This window comes from Balaenoptera borealis (genome assembly GCF_965194805.1).
Source record: "Balaenoptera borealis genome assembly, chromosome: 5".
In the NCBI taxonomy this organism is placed as follows: domain Eukaryota; kingdom Metazoa; phylum Chordata; class Mammalia; order Artiodactyla; family Balaenopteridae; genus Balaenoptera; species Balaenoptera borealis.
The window spans coordinates 9213358-9233371 of NC_138862.1; the positions used below are offsets into that span (position 1 = coordinate 9213358).

At 44.1% G+C, this 20014-nt stretch overlaps 1 protein-coding gene across 6 annotated transcripts in view; it reads left to right on the forward strand.

Annotated features, from left to right (window-relative positions):
* The window catches only part of CLDN14 (claudin 14), a 103635-nt gene extending 98164 nt beyond the window's left edge, over positions 1 to 5471 (forward strand). For all 6 annotated transcript variants that reach the window (XM_082393576.1, XM_082393578.1, XM_082393575.1 and 3 more), the window contains one exon: positions 1453 to 5471. In XM_082393576.1, coding sequence (XP_082249702.1) covers positions 1497 to 2207 — 711 coding nt within the window. In that variant the 5' untranslated portion in view covers positions 1453 to 1496 and the 3' untranslated portion in view covers positions 2208 to 5471. The remainder of the gene's footprint in view (positions 1 to 1452) is intronic.
* Positions 5472 to 20014: the final 14543 nt, after the last annotated feature.

Here is a 20014-nt window from a genome sequence, read left to right on the forward strand (position 1 = left end):
GCGCCACCAGGGAAGCCCTGCAGGTGTAGATTTTTAAATCCAGCAAGATGATCGTAGAGGCCTCCAATGGGAGCATCACCTGTTACTAACCAAATCCTTCATCGTGATTTAGTGAGAGATTTCTTTACAGCGGACCCAGGATTAAAGCCAAGAGGGCCTGGGGCACCCCAAAAACAGCTCGCAAGAGAATCTGCATTGGGCGACGCCCTCCTGGCCCACTTTGGCTCCCCGCAGCCTTCCTGCGCTTAACTGCAGAACACTGCTCTGAGAAAGAAGGAAGAAGCGGGTTTTGCCTTCCGAACTCTCAGCAGTTTGGGTCGCTGAAGTGATTTGGCACCAGCAGAGAAGCTTCCCTTTTCCTCCCTTCAGAATCAGAAGACACTCTGTGGCCATGAAGTCCAGCTCCCTTGTTTTAAAGACAGAGATGCCCCGAGTCAGGCAGAGGGTGGGATTCTCTTCTTTTGCCCCTTACTCTGCTCCTGGCAGGAGAGAGGAGCTAGTGGTTTCCACTCGGGCAGTTCTGGTCTCCCTCCCTTTTTCCCTTCCTTCCTCTCCCCCTTCCATCCTCCTTTCCTCCCTCCCCCACTCCCTGCCTCTCTCCTCCCTCCCTCCCAGTATTTCCCAAGTATCCCCGATACGCCTGGCACTACATACCACATACGTGCTGGGTCCTTTTCCCCAAGAAGTGTGTGAGGTTTTGCCACGGTTACAGTGTTCAGTAGCAGCCTGTCTTGTAATAAGCCCACCCCTCTTCAGAGCGGTGTGAGAGGAGGCACCCTGCCCGCACAGGAGGGTCACTGGTTTGTGGTCCTGGCTGCAGCGCCTAAGAAGCTGATGACCTTGGCCATTCCTCTCCCCTGGCGTCAGTGGATAATCTCTAAGGTCACATCTGGGATTCTGGGAGGCGGCGTCTGACCCGCCTATGGTGCCAAACCCCCTCCTATGAGCACATAGGGAAGTCTCCCACTTTCAGAAAATGTTTCCTCCTGACAGGCAGTCTGAGCTAGTTTCTAAGTCATAAGCGGCACACGCCTTAAGACTTACCAGTCCATTTGTTGATTTAACAACCTTAGTGATCACTGATCAACAGAATGAAGTGAGATTCAAATGCAGCAGAGTTTGAGGGCAGACACAAGACAAAACTTCCCACGTGGGGTTGCTAAGTACTGAGAGAAGTGGGGTCTCTGGAGGGTCCTTCCCTGGGGTCCCGGGAAAGCACAGCCCAGCCAGATGTCGGCTGTCACCCCTTCTAGCTCTGGCCTTCCAGGGAAAGTGTCTTAGGCGAGCCGCTTATTCGTTCACCCAATCAAGGCTCAGAAACTATTTTTAAAAACATGTTAATCGTGGCACCAACCGCCTATGGAAATGGCCGTTTCGGTGGCAGAAATAGATGCATCGAGATAATCTTTAACCCGTTTCCTCTCCCCCCGCCCCGCCTCCCGGCTTCATTAGGACTCGTGCGGGCGCCTGAGCGAGCGGCAACCGCCAGCAAGGTCATGGGCAGCGCGGCCGTGCAGCTGCTGGGCTTCCTGCTCAGCTTCCTGGGCCTGGTCGGCACGCTCATCACCACCATCCTGCCGCACTGGCGCCGGACGGCGCACGTGGGCACCAACATCCTGACGGCCGTGTCCTACCTGAAGGGGCTGTGGATGGAGTGCGTGTGGCACAGCACGGGCATCTACCAGTGCCAGATCTACCGCTCGCTGCTGGCGCTGCCCCGCGACCTGCAGGCGGCCCGCGCGCTCATGGTCATCTCCTGCCTGCTGTCGGGCGTGGCCTGCGCCTGCGCCGTGGTCGGCATGAAGTGCACGCGCTGCGCCAAGGGCACGCCTGCCAAGCCCGCGTTCGCCGTGCTGGGCGGCGTGCTCTTCCTCCTGGCCGGCCTGCTCTGCATGGTGGCCGTGTCCTGGGCCACCCACGACGTGGTGCAGAACTTCTACAACCCGCTGCTGCCCAGCGGCATGAAGTTCGAGATCGGGCAGGCCCTGTACCTCGGCTTCATCTCCTCGTCCCTGTCGCTCATCGGCGGCACGCTGCTCTGCCTGTCCTGCCAGGACGAGGCGCCCTCCAGGCCCTACCAGGCTCAGCCCCGGGCCGGCACGGCCACCGCGCCCGCCTACCGGCCACCCGACGCCTACAAGGACAATCGGGCCCCCTCGGCCACCTCGGCCTCGCACAGCGGGTACAGGCTGAACGACTATGTGTGAGTCCCCACGGCCTGGCCCTCCCCAGGCCCCCGAGAGGCGCCCGGGACCCAGGCTGCCGACCGCTTCAAGGTCCGGGCACCAAGTTTACTTCTGGGCTGCTTTGGTGTCCAAAGGAATAATGTGAACCTGAGGAAAATGGGCTTAGGATGCAGGGAAGGCGGGGAAATAAGATGAGGAGAAAAGCTCTACATACCAAAGACTAAAAAAAAAATCCTGTTTTTGTATTTATTATATGTATTTATGTGGGTGATTTAACGACAGCTGAATAAAAAGCGACTTGGGAGTTTGGTCAGTGGGGTTTGTTTGCAAGCCAGGAATAAACCTTTTGGATGCGGTTGTCTCTGAAACTGACAATACCCGTGTCTGTTTGCAGACCCTGATTCTGTCTGTCTGCGAAGATGCTGGTAGCCATAGTCGGCAGGCCTCCGGGCTCTGCCCACACGGGACAGGAGAATCACAGGAGGGCTGGGCTGATGTTCATCCAAAAGGCCCCTGAGCGGCATCACCAAAAACGGTCGCCCTGCCCTGGCTCGATCTCAGAGGCAAGGCAGGAGGTGCGGGGCTTCCTTGAAAAAAAGATAATTGCCATAAACCACAAAAGAAGGACAATGTCATTTTCTACCGGGAAGCAGTCGGCCCGCACTAGTAAGGCAGCAAAAGTCAGAAGGAAAAAAAAGGCAAAGTGAAACACGCCTGTTCACTTGGCTTTCCAGGCATTGGCAAGAGGCCCAGTTAGGAAGGCTGCTCACCCCAAGCACAGAATGTCACTGGCGTCTTTCCTGGGAACAGAAGTATGATGGCAGCTGACATCAGAGCAGGTACAAGGGCTGCTGACTGCTCTTTTAGCTGGAAAGAACTGCTGCGAGGGCCAGGTGAGGCCTGACCTCTTTAAGGACACTGAATTTGCTTTCGGGGCTGTGATCTAAATCACACACACACACACACACACACACGCTGCTCCCCCGTTAGCCCAGGGAGACTGCTCATGCCTCTGCCCCAGCCTCAAGCTGTGAACACGGAAGGAAATAGCCTGCCGTGTGGAAGGGCTGAGTCTGAGGTCTGTTACGTGAAGCCCCACCATTCTCAAGGGGTCTTAGAATAGGGCCACCAGGGCTCCATCCGTCACTGTCCGCAGGGAAGCGAGCCACAGAGGGTCAGCCACACGTGGCTGGGCTTACTGGCGTGGCGTGGCGTGGCCTGGTGAGACTCTGGCCCCAGGATCGGGGAGGTAGAAGGGGAGGCTCCCGGGCAAGGATTAGGAGGCCAGACGGACCTCAGCCCTGCAACCCTGGATCCAGCAAGGCTGGAAGTTGCTCGATGCTCCCTTGACTTCATGCCTCCTCCTGACCGGGTCCTCCGGGCCACCGAGATGGTGACAAGAAGCCCAGCTGCCACGTGCTTCCCATGTAGGCAGAGGCTCTCACCAGTAATGTCCGTACACCCCGCGATCCTCTTCTGATTCCTTTAAGCCTCACCAGTTACACCTAATAAACTGCACCATTGATGAGATCTAGCAACAGGAGAATCTTCTAGCAACATTGAAAAGTTAGGGTTTAAGGAACAATCCTACACATACATATTTCTTTTCTATTTTGTGCTGACCTCTAGACCCCAAGCAACAGGGGCCGCTTCTGTTTGGAAGGAGGGGGTACCACACATTTTAGCCTCTATCTAGCCCCGCAGAAGCTAAGAGGGCTGGGATGTGCCATCCTATTTAGGTCAGGGATTTAGATCAGAAAGGTCATCATTTATTTATGATGAAACAAGCAATTTTAACCTACTCTTTAAATTATAAAAACAAATCTGAATCTATAAAGAAGAGAAACAAAATCTTCTTAAAACGAAATGATATTCTGTCAGTCCTTACTTGATGGTCACAATCTAGAATGTGTTTAGTGAAGTTATTCTAGTTAATAGACCGATTACAAATTTAAAGGTAAAATAGCTTTTTAAAATTCGAAGTATAGTTGATTTACAATATTTTATTAGTTTCAGGTGTCTAGCAAAGTGATTCAGTTATATTTTTTTCAGATTATTTTCCATTATAGGTTATTACAAGATATTGAACATAGTTCCCTGTGCTATACAGTAAATCCTTGTTGCTGATCTATTTTATGTATCGTAGTTTGTATCTGTTAACCCCAAACTCCTAATTTGTCTCCCCCCTTCCCTTTGATAACCATAAGTTTGTTTTCTATGTCTGTGAGTCTGTTTTGTATATAGATTTGTTTGTATTATTTTTTTAGATTCCACATATAAGTGACATTGTATAATATTTGTCTTTCTCTGTCTGACTTACTTCACTTAGTATGATAATCTCTAGGCCCATCCGTGTTGCTGCGAATGGCAATATTTCTTTCTAAAATAGCTCTTATCAAACTCTTTCTCTAAATTCTGTCACTACTAAAGTAAAATATGTTCCTCTCTCCTACTCAGGTGAAAGACTAATAATAATAGTGATTACAATTTATTAAGCACTTACCATGTTCCAGGAATACCTTTTACTTACTAATTTACCAATTTATCTCTTACCAAAGAGATACATGAGAACCCAATGAGATAAATACTCATTTTAACCCCATTTTACAAAGGAGGAAATCAAAGTGCATAGAGATTAAATTTTTTGCCCAGGGTCACAGAGCTAGTGAGCAAAAGACCCAGGATTTGAACCCAGACAGGTAAGCAGGGAGAAAATACATTCACTCAAGTAGAAGCATGACCTGTAAGCTAATTAATTTCATGTCCAGACTATTTCCAAATAATTAAGTGAATTCTTTCATGACCATATTTAGTTCTTTCTAGAACCATCACTCCACAAAGCTTCTGCTAACTGGGTTCTGGCTGGATTACAGGAAATGTGATATCAGACCCATAGGTCCAAGTTTGAATCCCCATAGAAAGCAGGAAGTGACACACAGGAAGTGACACACGGGTGGCTCTGACCTACAGCTGGCCCACCAACTGTAGGAAATAGATCCAAATAAGACCTTAATTCCCTCCTTCAAGATACAGGGTGTAAGAACGCTGTTCCCAGTTTCCTCTGGCTCTTTTGTTCTCATTCACTCCTAAGACAAGAGCTCAGGTCCTGTGATCCCCTTTTTCATCACATTACAATCTCCAGGGCCATCAAGTAGATGCCTGCCTCTGCCCATCTCTTTGGGACTAGGCAGTCATAACCAAGGTTGTTTTGAACAAAGTATGGTCTCCTTTCGAGGTACAACATGTAATCCCAAATTTCAAAATAAAAAGGAAACATAAGTCAGATTCTGATGTTTTCCAGGAAACTGTTGTTATGAATGTAAATTACAATATGACCCTCATGGGATAAAGAATGCTATATTTCTTTGCTTCCCTAAATCAAATCAAATTTGGCTCTGATTCAGAGGTCTAAAGCCAGCCACGTTTCCTTGTTCCCTCCCCAGCATTTAGGAGGGCTCAGGGCCCCAGCACTACTGGAGGCCCTGGACTTGGGGAAGGGGTGAGGCCCAGCCTTTAGGCCTTGGGGTCGCTCTGGTTACCTGCTGACTGCCAGGTGCTGGTTCCTTCACAGCCTGGGGCCTCCTGATGCTGCTCCCAGGCCACAGCCCATCTATCCTCACAGTCACCCATGTCATGCCCCAGCCCCTCCCAGGCCATATGTGTGAATGGGCACTGGAATCTTCTACCCTGAGGAACCCTTAGTCCCAGGCTCAGTCTCCGGGAAGCCACTTCCTGAAACGGATCCACGCCTCTCCTATACTCAAGCACCAGAACGTCCCCCTTCTTGGATAAGACACCCTAATTGCTTTCCTGGGTTAAGTCTTTTGAAATCAAAAGGCTCTGAAATCCCCCCAGAGAATCCTACTTTCGTAGCAGCCACTATTGCCCTACGTGGAAATAATTTGAAAACTACGGCACATTCACAATTTGTATAACAGTCCATTACTTGATAGTTATAAACCAAAGGTGGGGCCAGGATCTGCACCCTAAATGCCCGGCCCCAAAGCCCCAAAGCGTGGCCACATGCCTCCCTGCTTCCCCCTGCCTTGGACCCTCTGTGCTTTCTTGCTTCCAGGTGGAGGGAACAGCGTGGCTGTTGACAGTCGGGCATGAGATGGGGATCTGGACGAGGGGGCAGCCGTGGAGGTGGGAGGAGGTTGGGATGTGCCTGAAGGTAGAGCTGATAAAACGTACCGATGGCTTGGTTGTGGGGTGCAAAAAGAAAGGGGCTTAAATGTGGATGCCAGGATTTGGGACTGGATCAACTGGAAGAATGGCTTCACCATGTTCTGAAAGAAGGAGACTCTGGAAAGAAAAGGTTCTGGTAAGGTAGATTTTGTTTGTTTTCCATGTGTTTGGTCTGAGCCGCCTCAAGTGGAGCTGGCGATCAGGGCCCTTAGATGTGTGAAGCTGGAGTTGAGGGACAGATCAACGTGGGAACCTCAGCCCAGGACACAATAAGCCACGCAGCTAGAAAGGGTCTCATGGGACCTGAACACACATGAGCAACCAAAGAAGCCAAGGGCTGCTGAGGGTTTCACATTCGGAGGCTGGGAGGACGGGAGCGTCCAGCAAGGCAACCAGAAGAAGAACACCCCCCCGTGAGCAAGGAGGACCAAACTGGGAGGTTCTGGAAGCCGAGGAGAAGGGAGCGGTGTTCAGTCACCTCTTTCTATCTTCACACTAACTTAGGCACCATGAGCAGCTGCATTTAACAGATGAGGAAATGGGGCTTCGAACAGGCACTTGCTGAGGACTGCTGCATGGAAGGAGTAAATTGCCGGGTAGGGAAACTTAGGCACAGATTAGAAAATTCTCATTTCCAGTCTGTAAGGTCGCAATAACCCTTACAGAAAAATATGCATGTTCCTGCTCTTTCTGCATAAACATTAAGACATCCCTAGTTACAGATTTCTCCCTGGATAATAGAACAGGGCCTTCTCGCCGAGGTTTATACTACGCACCCTTAGAAAGGTGTGGTGATTATGGACTCAGCTCAGATTAATTATTTTCATATAAAGGGAAAAAGGTAAATATGTAAGATTTCAAGAGGAAACCATTATATTGAAATGTGTTATCGAAATATTTTAAAACGATGGCATAGTAATATTTGTCCTCCTTTACTAATGCACAAAATGACATTATCCAGCAGGGGAAGTCTAATAAATACTGCAATTTCAAAGCAATAATAAGCATAAAGGATATTTTAAGAAATTTGCAACAATTGTAATTTGATGTGAAAATATCTGTAATTTTCAAAGTTACAAGGGTTGAAATACCAAAAAAAAAAAAAAAGTAAAGCAACTTGCTCAGGTGACTTGAAGACACTTAAAGCCCCCTGAGCATGAGAAGACATTCATGCAACCGGAAGTTCAATTTTCCTTCTGCATGTAAGCGATAGTTCATTAAAATAATCCCTAATTGCTCCCCGGGGACCCAGAGGGTGTTAAGTGTGTACATCTGGGGTGGGGACTGCAGGACAGCAGGGTGAAACTGAGCACGTTCCTGAAGACAGCAGAAGCCTGGGTCCTCCATTAACTCTCAGAACACCCCTTCCTCTGTTTGTCCAATGAACACAGTGATAAACCTGGAACTTCTGGCATTTGCGCAGGAAGCGCCATCTCAGTGCCCTGAGGGGATGAATTGTACCACTTCTGTCAAAAACCAAAATCCAGCCGAGTGAATTTGAAAGATCTAATTGGTTTTATTAGGCGATTCATGAGTTAGGCATCATCCCAGCTAGCAGCTAGAAGCACGCTCACAGGGATTGTACGTAATGGAAGGTTTTTATAGGAAGAAGGATGGGGTGAGGGAGCTCTTAGCAAGAGAAAAGAAAGGATTCTTTTTAAGTCAGTATATCTTTGGTGGGGGGGGGCGATGACAAGGGTTTGTGGGGTTTTTAAAAAATTTTTATTGGAGTATAGTTGCTTTACAATGTTGTGTTAGTTTCTACTGTACAGCAAAGTGCATCAGCTATACATATACATATATCCCCTCTTTTCTGGATTTCCTTCCCATTTAGGTCACCACAGAGCATTGGATGACAAGGGTTTGATCACACAGATTGCCCCTTCTTCCTCTGGGGAGGGTTGGAGGGGAATGAAGAGGGCCCACGTGATGGTGCTGACCAGGTTTGGTATCATGGGCTTTTAGCACAAGTAATGCTATCTGGGGCCTGTGGCTTTCCTTTTAACACCCCAAAGGCACTGTTCCCATCGGTGATAAACCGGCCAGGGAGCTCCTCCCGGTGGCCGGAGAAGCACCAGGCACCTGATACCCAAGTTGTGGGTTTCAGGCCAGGGACCACTGGCTGCGGTTTGCTTGGTCCTCTCACAGGAGGGATGGAGAGGCAGCTTGCTAAACCGAAGTAGGCCAACAGCAAAGGCAAACCCATCACACATTTCTTATTCAGGAAACGTCCATTTCAGGCAAATGAAATTAGAACTGGCCATGCTCTGAAGCCGAACAGTCACCGTGGGGAGAGGCAGGAGCAAGCTGCGGAGGTCCCGGGGGCAGGGCTTGGAGCAGGGGGGACAAGTGAGTGAAACAGGCTTAACTAAGCCTTCGAGGATTAAAAAAACAAGCCACCTCGCTTCTCCTGTAGTATCCTCACTATCGCCCAAGAGACACAGGAGTGTGTGTGTGTGTGTGTGTGTGTGTGTGTGTGTGTGTGTGTGTGTGTTTGTCTGTGAGAGAGAGGGAGAGAGATTGAAATCTGAGGTCCTGTAATATCTGAAGCCTTTTCTTGAATCAAAAAGCACAAAGCCATTTTCTGGGCAAATATCCAAAGGAAAACACAGAAATTTCATTCTAGTAAATTATTTTAAAATACCACCAACTGGCTTTCACAGGTGTGTGTGGCAGGGGAAAGGCATTAGCAAACAGCCCATTTCCTGCCTGAGAAAGGCCAGTGGAGGTCACCCCATCAATCTGGGAGGGCCCAGCCCCTGGGGGCGGATCACCTGTACCCTCCTCACACCTCTTGCTCTGCCAGCTGTGCCCCAGGAAAGCTCTGCACAACATACTCCTTAATTCTTTTCTCCTGAGGGACTTTCTGTTTAAAAGCTCGCCACCCTCCCATCCCTGCTGAGTAAATGATTGACAGGCTCGAGCTTTCCATCCCACCAGGGCTCCTGCAGGGAGCGTCAGCTGCCTGCAGCTTGCGGGGGGTAGGGGGGGGAGGTCTGGGGTTGTTTTAGTCATCCCAGGCATTTTTCCAAAATAAAGCATTTGCATAGGTTTCCTATCCAGCATAATAAATAGCAAGAAGGCAGGACTTAACAGCCAGGAAGTCACTGGAGAGTTTTGGTCTAGTGGCTCCACCAGGTGTCTGGGGAAGCTGGTGCCTGCCTTGGGGAAGAGCTCATCGTGACCTTGCTGAACATGGGCAGTGGGGTCCCAGGACAGTGAAGAGGTTGTGGGGAGGGAGAGAGCCAGTGCTGCACTCGGGAGTCCTTGAGCCCAGCCCTCTGCCCAGACAACCCTCTCAGCAGGAGGGATGGTCTCTTTCCCATCCATAGCTCCATAGATATTTCTGCTATGAAATTCATCATTCACCTTTGTAGGCATTATGAATTGCTCCATAACACCCAAGCATAAGAATAACACCTGCCTTTGCTTTTTTAAAAAATCAAATCTGGTTCTGTTTAAACCACAATGAGATACCACTACCTGTGAAAAGCTAAAATGTAAAGGATTGTCGATATCAAGTGTGATGGTGGTGGTGGACACAGCTGAGAATACAGGTGGAGAGTCTACAGTTAAGAAGAAGGGCCCCAGGGGTTTGAGCGCAGGGCCCCACGGTCCGGAAAGCTGGAACTGAGGGTGGGGAACATGTTGGATTCAGAGCTCAGCAGGAAGTGGGACCGGAACTTGGCAGATGCCGTCGGGAAGATAGGTACTGGTTTTGGATTAGGACTTGTTTTCTCACTTACCTTCTTTAAAAGAAGAATGTGGCCATTAGCCTTTGGTTCTGGAATGGGATTGGGAATGGCCTACTCCAACTGTCAGCATGATTTTCAGGCTCCATATCTTCTTCTTCTTTTTTTTTTTTTTTTTCAGTTGAACACATTTTAATATGTTTAAGTGGCATTTTAACCTCTTTTTTTAATTTATTTTTTTATACAGCAGGTTCTTATTAGTCATCCATTTTAAACACATCAGTGTATACATGTCAATCCCAATCTCCCAATTCATCCCACCACCACCCCACCTGCCGCTGCAGGCTCCATATCTTCTACATGGAAAATATGTCAAAAAGCAGAAACAGTGACTTAACATCTGAGAACATCCCAGTGGGAGGGAAAGAGAAATCATGTTTATTCCTCAGGAATACTGAAGTGCCCTGGAGTAAGCTGACACTCTTTTGTAACAATGTTATCAGTAATGCTTTAAACTCCAGCACACTGTTTATGTATTTGAAACCAAGTCTGTTTCTTGTTTTATATTTTCTCTCTGGAAATTGCAAGGAGGTGGTCTTAAAAGAAATAAACAAAAATAGGCAAAAAAAAAAAAAAAAAAAAGATGGACCTGACCTAGGGCAGACCCTAGGCATATTCAACATGAAGGCTGACAAAGAGCAGAAGAGGAGGCAGAGGAGAGTGGAGGTGAAAATGCAAAATGCAGGGGGTTACTTGTTTATTGACTCCCCCCAGCCCTACCACACACATACAGAAGGTTCTCCTAAAGCAAGTGGACAAACTGTCTGGGGAGAGAATGATTACCTGGGAAGAGGCAGGTAGTGTAGGTGTCAGCTTCTACTTCAGGCATTTGAGAAGTCCTTGGGATAAAACCAGCTTCCTACTCCCTCTGGGTAAAGGGAAGCTTTCCTTTTGAGATGCCCGGCTTATGTAAATAGCACTCCCTGCCAGTTTCTGTATTGCCTTAAACCTCAGAGAAGCATCAGACATTTGAGGAAAGCCTGCAGCATGAAAGAGAGAGAAAAGATAAACAAGGAGAAAAAACTGACACCCGAGGAAACTGATAGTTCAGGGAAGAGAAGAAAAGGTTTTAAAATCTGTATTCTCTATTCTCAGAGAATTCAGGATCTTATTTCATCCATCACAACAGAATGCCATGGGAAAGATGAGAAAATGGAAAAGGCTCTCAAGTTAAAATTTTTCTAATATTACATTAGAAAGTAGATGGATTGGAACATATAGTAGAGAAAATGTTCCAGAGCGTAGCAAAGATTAAAATACAAATAAAAAGGCACCATGAACTAGAAAACATCATATAAAACATATGAAAGACACAAAACATCATTGTAGGAGGTCAAACATCTGACAAATGGGAGTTCCTGAAAGCAATAAAGAAAATGGATGAGTGGGAAGAAATGAAAAAAATTTCCTGGAACTGAAGGGAGACATGAATTTCCAAATTTGAAAGGGCTTAACAAGTGTCACATGGAATGAATAAACGAAAATTTACACTATTAAATGAGATACATCCCCATGAAATTTCAGAACATCAAAGTAAAAGAAGCAAAGACCTTAAAAAAAACTCCCAGAGAGAAAAAACAATCCAGATCATATAGAAAGAATAACTGGCTCCTTCTCATCCAAAGCAGCCCTATATCCTTGTTAGTCTCTGTCTCAGCACACTGTGAACTCCTCTCATAGGCCTCCTCAGAATGTGTGATTTTTTTCTTAATTTGCACATGCATTTTTTCCTGACTCCTCTGTTAGATTCCAGGTCCTTCGGGGCAGAGATTTTGCCCATCTTATTCACTGTCATGTGTGTGAGACCTGGCACAGCCCTAGGCTGAAAATATGTCTGTGTTTTAACTGGAGGGGAGCAGGGAAGGCAGGAGGCATGAGTCCCTCCCTGGAAAGTCAGCAAACCAGCATTGATTCATACTACCATGTAAATGACTGCTACCTCAGCAACTTCAAGTACCTGAGGGTGGAGGGAAAAGGGCACCAAGAGTTACTTGGGTCCTACACCACTTGGCAGCCTACCCAACTGAAGAACATTCTTGGGAGAGGCCTCAGCCCAGAAGCTGTCTTTGGAGCTTGAGTTAAATTCAGTCTCTTGTCCGCCCTTCCATGTTGGCCAGGCCACATTGGCATGGCAATCCTCCTCTTTTATGTGCTTTTTCCATTTCAGCCATCTACTTTTTCCACTCCTGAAATACGACACTGCAAAGCCAAAGCAGTGTGTGAGGGCTCAGGTCTTATAGGATTAAGAAACTCTACCAGCACACACCTTAGAGTCCATGGGTTCTATGAGAGCATTTCAAGTAGGTGAGACTGGAGAATTGAGAAAGTGTGAAATGATGGATGGGAATCCTACAGGAAGCCACAGAAAATTGTAACCAACACATTTTGAAGAGAAGAGAATCCTTCTAATTAAAATGTAATAATGACCCAGCAATTTCACTCCTAAGTATATACCCAAAATAACTGAAAATAGATACTCAAAAAAAAAAAAAAGAAAGAAAGCAGATAAACAAATCTTTGTACATGAATGTTCATAGCAGCATTGCTCACAGTGGCCAAAATGTGGAAACAATCCAAATGTCCATTAACAGATGAATAGATAAACAAAATATGGTATGTTCGTACAGTGGAGTATTACTCAGACACAAAAAGGAATAAGGTAGGAATACACACGTCAATGTGGTTGAACCTCAAAGAAAACATGCTAAGTGAAAGAAGCCAGACACAAAAGGTCACATATTGTATGATTGCATTTATATGAAATTGCATGATGTCTTCAAGATTCATCCACATTGGGCATGTATCAGAACTTCACTCCTTTTTATGGCCAAATAATATTCCATTGTATAGATAGACCACATGTGCTGTGTGTGTTCCCTGCTGGACCAGCCCATTCAGATTGGAGGTTCCCAGGGATTGTGGGGGAGAACAACAGGGAGTGACTGCTTAGAATGTTCTACCATTGCAGATCAGCATCAAGGCTTAAAGAAAAGGCTCTCAACTAAAGCAGCACCAAGCTTTTTCACAGCTCTGGACTTCTTTATCTGCTGTTTCTTCTACCTGGAATGCTCTCTCCCTAAATCTTCAAATGGCTTATTCCTTTCCTTCATTCATGCTCCTACTCAAATGTCAACTCCTCAAAGATGCCCTCCTTTCCTCACTAGGAAGATCTGGAAGCTGCAGACAAGTGGCAACTGTTGGATAAAATAAGTGCTAATAGACAGAAGAAAAATCTTACAAACCAGCCTACAAGGCATCACTCCAACTCAACTTCTCAAACCAATGCAGAGGAACAAACTGAAATCCAAGGGTAACCCCACATGCACAGAGCAAGATAAGACATCAACCCAGTTTCCAATAGAGTCAACAAGTTCAGAGAGAAACCACAGGGCCAGAGTTTCCAGAATGCAGCTGTACATAACCTTGGTCCTCCTTCCAAATCCTCAAGCAGCTGAAGATCTAAACAGAGAATAGAAATTATTAGCATCTCACATTCCCAAATAAATGCTAAGGGGAAGGTTCAAATAGTGCTCAGGAACACAGGAAAGAGAAATTCCACCAATATCATTTTTGAACAATCAAGATAATAAACATCTCAAAAAATTTAGTCATGCCTCTTTGCAATCGATCCCTCTCTCCACCCTCATCCCCAAATAACTACTATATGGTTCCCTTTATAGAAAACTCTAGACAGATCTTAATGTTCTCACCACACACACAAAAAATATAATTATGTGGTATGAGCTAGAGCTATGGTGGTAATCATATTGCAATATATAAATGTATCAAATCAACATGATGTACACCTTAAACTTATACAGTGTTGTATGTTATACATATACACTGTATATGTATTTTTATATGGTATACATATACATTGTATATTGTTATACATATACATATACAATGTTATATGAAAATACAAACAGGAATAATTATACTTTGTCACTTCTTATCATTATGCCTTCATGTCCTTTTCTTGCTTTATTGCAATGTGTGTAACCTCCAGAACAATGTTGAATAGAATTGTTGAAAGTGAGAATCCTTGCTTTATTCCCAATCTCAGAGAAATCAACTGTCTTTCACCATTTGATATGATGTTAGCTTCAGTCAAGTATATTTTAGAGAAGACTATATGAATGATACAGTTCATGAATTCTTGACCATTTGGTAACATATTTCTGTTGCCTTGTCATAGGAATGATAACTTGACTGGGTATGGAAAATTGGGTCATACACAACCCCTCAAACAAAACACTCATTAGACAGTGCTCCAGTTTCTTCTTTCATTTAAAATTGCTAAGGAGAAATCTGAAGTTAGACTAATTTTCTTTTAGTATATAACTTTATTTTTGCCATATTCCCTTTAACCTTGCCCTTTCAATAACTTCACTCAGACTTTACAGTTCTTTATTATTTTTGTCCTAAATAATGAAGGACTCTATTGATGTACAAATGTATGTTTTCCTTCATTTCAGGAAATTCTGGTTTTTATTATACCTTTTAGTTTTTTATCTACTCATTTTGTTCTACTATATTTTTTAGGTCTACAAAATTAACTGTATATTGGATATTTGGGTTGTCAGTCCTCCGTATTGAGGATTGCTTTTTTTCGGATGGAAAGGGTCGTCATCTTGATCACAGTGGTAGTTTCACAGAAGTGTGTATGTGCATGTGTGTGTGTACATAGACTGATCTTGTATACTTTATATATGTGCAGTTTGGTGTACTTCAATTATACCTCAATAAAATTGCAAAAACTTTTACTTGAAAATGTAATCTGAGAGTTAAAATAAAAATAAATAACTCAGAAGTGGGGAAGTCATAGGATGAAATATCAGCTTTGAGTCTTGAATCTATTAAATATAAATTACATCTAAATAAGCAGACATTCTAATTACAAGAATTCTAATTCCTGGAAAAGAGGAAACTAATTATTTTTAATTGACAATGGTATAAAGTAGGACAAAACTCCAGAACAAGCAAATAAAATTGGGGAAGAAGAGAATAGGTGGTCCAAAAGTGCTAATTTTCTCATCTTTCATATGAGAAAATAAAGAGGGACGATCGTGCTACTGAAATTGATATATTGTGAAAAATAGGCTTAAGTATACTTTATAACTTTAGAGTTATTTAAAGTTATAAAGGTAAATACTGGAACCCAAACAGACTATATGCCTTCTAAATTCAAAGGAGAAAAAAAGTTAACATAGCAAATGTTTAGAAACAGGAAAAATAGAAAGGAAATATTAAAAATACACTCATATATGTTTTCAGTTAAATGTAATCATTTATAATATAAACAGATAACCTTACTAAAAGGTGAGAATTCTCATATTGGATTTGAAAAAATCCAGACTTCCCTGGTGGCACAGTTGTTAAGAATCTGCCTGCCAATGCAGGGGACACGGGTTTGAGCCTTGGTCCGGGAAGATCCCACATGCCACGGAGCAACTAAGCCCGTGTGGCACAACTACTGAGCCTGCGCTCTAGAACCTGCGAGCCACAACTACTGAGCCCGCATGCCACAACTACTGGAGCCCACATGCCACAACTCCTGAAGCCCGCATGCCTAGAGCCCGTGCTCGGCAACAAGAGAAGCCACTGCAATGAGAAGCCCGCGCACCACCACAAAGAGTAGCCCCCGCTAGCCGCAAGTAGTGAAAGCCCATGCGCAGCAACAAAGACCCAACGCAGCCAAAAATAAATAAATGAATATTTTAAAAATCTAAGTATATGCCCATGTATTAAAACAAAATGACTTAGAGAAGCTGAAAATAAAATTACAAACAAAATGATAGGTAAATGGTGAGTAAAATGATGACAAATAAAAAGAAAGCAAGGGAAGGTGTATAATATTAAAACCAAAGAAATTTGAATTCAAGGAAAACTCACTAAGTTATACATAAGGGTCACTTCATCATGATGAATTTTATAATCCACAATGAAAAGATCTTTCTCATGAACAGGAAAAAACTGGCAGAAACACATTAATGGCACGATATTTTAACTCACTATCATCAAGTAAGACCAAACAAAATAAAACAACAACAGCAAAAAAACCCCAGAAAAACCAAAAAACAAAAGCCAGATATAAATGGTCTGAATAATAGGATGAACAAGGTTGATCTTATACATGTATGTCTAATACTTCGTCCTGAAACAAAAGAGAAAATATAGCACACTGTCTTTTCAAAAACAATAGCAAACGTGTACAATTTTACAATATATTAGATCACAAAGAAAACCTCAATAATTTCCAAGAAGTGAAATAGGAACCACATTCTAAAGCTATAATAAAACTAAAAATAATAAAGTTGAAGTAAAAAAAATATTAATACCCAAGCTATCGGAAATGTTAAAAAAAAAAAGTCTGTTTTTCCTTGTTTCAAAAAGGAAATCAAAGTAGAACTGCAGACTATCTAGGAAATTACAATAATGAGGATATTATATATCAAACCCCAGGGGATAGGGTCAAAGTTGAAGGCAAAGTAATAATCATATCCTTAAACACTTCATGCAAAAATGAATCGAGCATTTGGGTGGGGGAGGGACTAGAAAAATTAATACAAAACTTAATGAAAACATAAGGGGAAAAAAACAGAAGAGTTGATAATGAATTCAAGATTTAGGGTTTTTGAAAAGCAAAGTAAAAGGACCACAAACTAGCTTGATCACTTTTTTAAAAAAAGGCAGGGATGGGAGAGCACAAATACGTAAAATCGGGATCAAGTAAGGGAAGCAATTATAAAACAATACTTTTAGCGACTCTTGCCAGTTAATGGTCTTCTGGGAAAGTGCATCTTACTGAAATTGGACTGAAGAAAAGATGGGAAGGCTAACTCAGTAATTTGGGTAAAAATTGTAAAAGCTGTCAGTGAACTGTTCCCCCACAAAAACCTCATGCTCAGATGGTTTGATGGCAATTCTTTCAAACTTTGAAATAACAGGCAGTTTTGAGGCTATTTAAACTCTTCAAAGGCATGAATATATGGTGGTACCTTCCACTAAAGTAGATTGTGTGTGTGGAGGATAAAGAGAGGTAGAGTTTCTGTTGAAACTCACCAGCATGTTTGAATTTGGAAATGCTTTCTCAGCTATAGGTTCTGATCTCAGAAGACCCATATGAGCCAGAGACAGAGCTTGGGAGATGTGAGCATACAAGCTGAAGGTGACGCCTTAGGTAGGTGATCACCATTGAGAAATGCACAGAGGAAAAAGGGAAGGGAAACATCAACACAGAAGGGTGGGTGGAAGAAAAATAGCCCAAGAAAGAAATTAAGGAGGATTAGCCAGAGATTTAGATACATGTCAGTGAAAGACAGACCCAGGGAAAGTGACCAACCATCAAATGCTGATGTGGGCCATTCAGTAGAGAGGTCAGGGCGATGGTGAGAACACAGCCAGTGAGCCAAAAATCGGAAGTATTCATTTCACAAATAGTTACTGAACATCTACTAGAGACTAGGCACAGAAGAAAAAGAAAAGGATGTAAATTTTATGTCCCTTAACATTAATAAACAGGAACAATTCAAATTATTCATTACTTTAAAAAAACTATTCAAGGGCATGGAGAAAGAGAGAAAGCCTCCAGACTCTCTCAGGTGCTAATTATTCACCTACCATTTCTCAGGTCTAAAGCTACCCTTCTGTGGTCGGCTAGATAGAGGGCCTGGGACCACCTTGCCCTTCGGACTCCAGCAGGAGGTGCTAGAGGGAGGTGAGTGTCCGTAGCTGCCCATGGTTCTGACTCCAGGTCCCTTGGCTCACCCTGTACAAGCCTCATTGCACCTCCTCAGAGTGACACGACAGACAGGTAGTGCCCCTCCTCAGAGGTCTAATCTCTGGCTCCAAGGGGGCACCTCGTGTGCCCTTTCATCTCCAGTCCTAGGGGTGGAAGCTGCCCCCTGAACTCTGGATTTACCATGATGAACCCTCTTTGTTTTTTTCAGCCCATCAGTACCTGTGTAACAACCCCCCGTATTAAATCCCTCTGTTTGACACACCTAGTATGGTTTCTGTTTTGCTGGCTGAACCCTGACTAATACAAACACTGATAGCAAAGCCAGTGAAAAATTTCACACAGACACACACACACGTACACACCAGGCCAAGCTCAGTATCTCAGTTATAAATATTGACACAGATGCTTAATAAAATATTAGCAAACAGATTCCATAAAGATAAATATACACCATAAATAAAATGCATTTATTCTAAGTGGATCTCAGAGACCTCAGTAGGTCAAAGAAGAAAGAAAGTATAATATGACCATCACAAGAAGAGCCATTAACACATTTGATAGACTTTCACAGCCTTTTCTTTTCTTTCAGTGTAGTTATTTTTTTTAATTGAAGTGTAGTTGGTTTACAATGTGGTGTTAGTTTCAAGTGTACAGAAAAATGATTCAGATATATATATATGTATACACTTTTTTTTGGATTCTTTTCCATTATAGGTTATTACAAGATATTGAATATAGTTCCCTGTGCTGTACAAAAGGATGTTGTTGTTTATTTTATATGTAGTAGTAGTATCTGTTAATCCCAAACTCCTAATTTATCCCTCCCACACCTTTCCACAGCCTTTTCTAATTGCAAGAAGAAGAAGAAGAAAACAAAGTCAGAAAAAAAGCACATTTTTAGGTATAAAACAAGGGGACCTGACTCTGGTGTTGAACATTGTTCTGAAAGTGTTGAACTATATTACTTATCTAGAGAGTCAAGAAGAGAAATAAATGATTGAAAATGGAGGGAAAGTTATATTTATTTCCTGATAATATGGTTGAAAGCCTAGAAAATCTATTTCAATAAGATGGCTGGTTAAAGAGCAAATAAATAGGGACTTCCCTGGTGGCACAGCGGTTAAGAATCCGCCTGCCAATGCAGGGAACACAGGTTTGATCCCTAGTCCGGGAAGATCCCACAAGCTGCGGAGCAACTAAGCCTGTGCACCACAACTACTGAGCCCACGTGCCACAACTACTGAAGCCCGCGCGCCTAGAGCCCGTGCTCCACAACAAGAGAAGCCACTGCAATGAGAAGCCCGTGCACCACAACAGAGAAAGCCCACATGCAGGAACGAAGACCCAACGCAGCCAAAAATAAAATAAATAAATTTATTTTAAAAAAAAAACAACAAACAGATAGATGATAGGCAGGTAGTTAAACAGGGATAGATTTAAAACTTTCATATAACAAGCAATAACCATTGTATTAAGATCAGGCAGGATCTAGTTAAGAATACGGAAACTGTGCCAGTTATTATAAGAGAGTAGTTAATATAAGGAATTAGTTAAACAGGTATTAGAGAATGGAAGAAGTGAAAAGGGAACTGTGGTAAGCAAAAGAAAGTCCCCCCATAGATGTCCACTTCGTAATACCCAGAACCTGTAAACGTGGAGGGTTACAGGGCAAGGGGGAACTGGGGTTGCAGGTGGAGTTAAGGTTGTTAATTAGCTGACCTAAAGCAGGGAGAGTAGCCTGGATTATCCAGGTGGGCCCAATGAATTCACCAGGGCCTTTAAAAGTGGGCGGGGAGGGGGAGGGCGCAGAAGAGGCACCACCAGAGAGATGGCAGCGTGAGACAGACTTAGCCCAGCGTTGCTGCTGGCTTTGAAGATGGACAAGGGGCCGTGAGCCCAGGAATGCAGGCAGCCCCTGGAAGCTGGGAAAGGCAAGGAAATGGATTCTCCTCCCCTAGAGCCTCCGGGAGGAACCAGCTCTGCCTACACCTTGGTTTCAGCCCAGGGAGAGTGGCACTGGACTCCTAACCTCCAGAGCTGTAAGATAATCACTTTGTTTTAAGCCGCTGTGTTTGTGATGATTTGTTATAGCAGCCACAGGAAATCAATATGGGGACCCTGAATGAATACAGAGAAAGTAATTG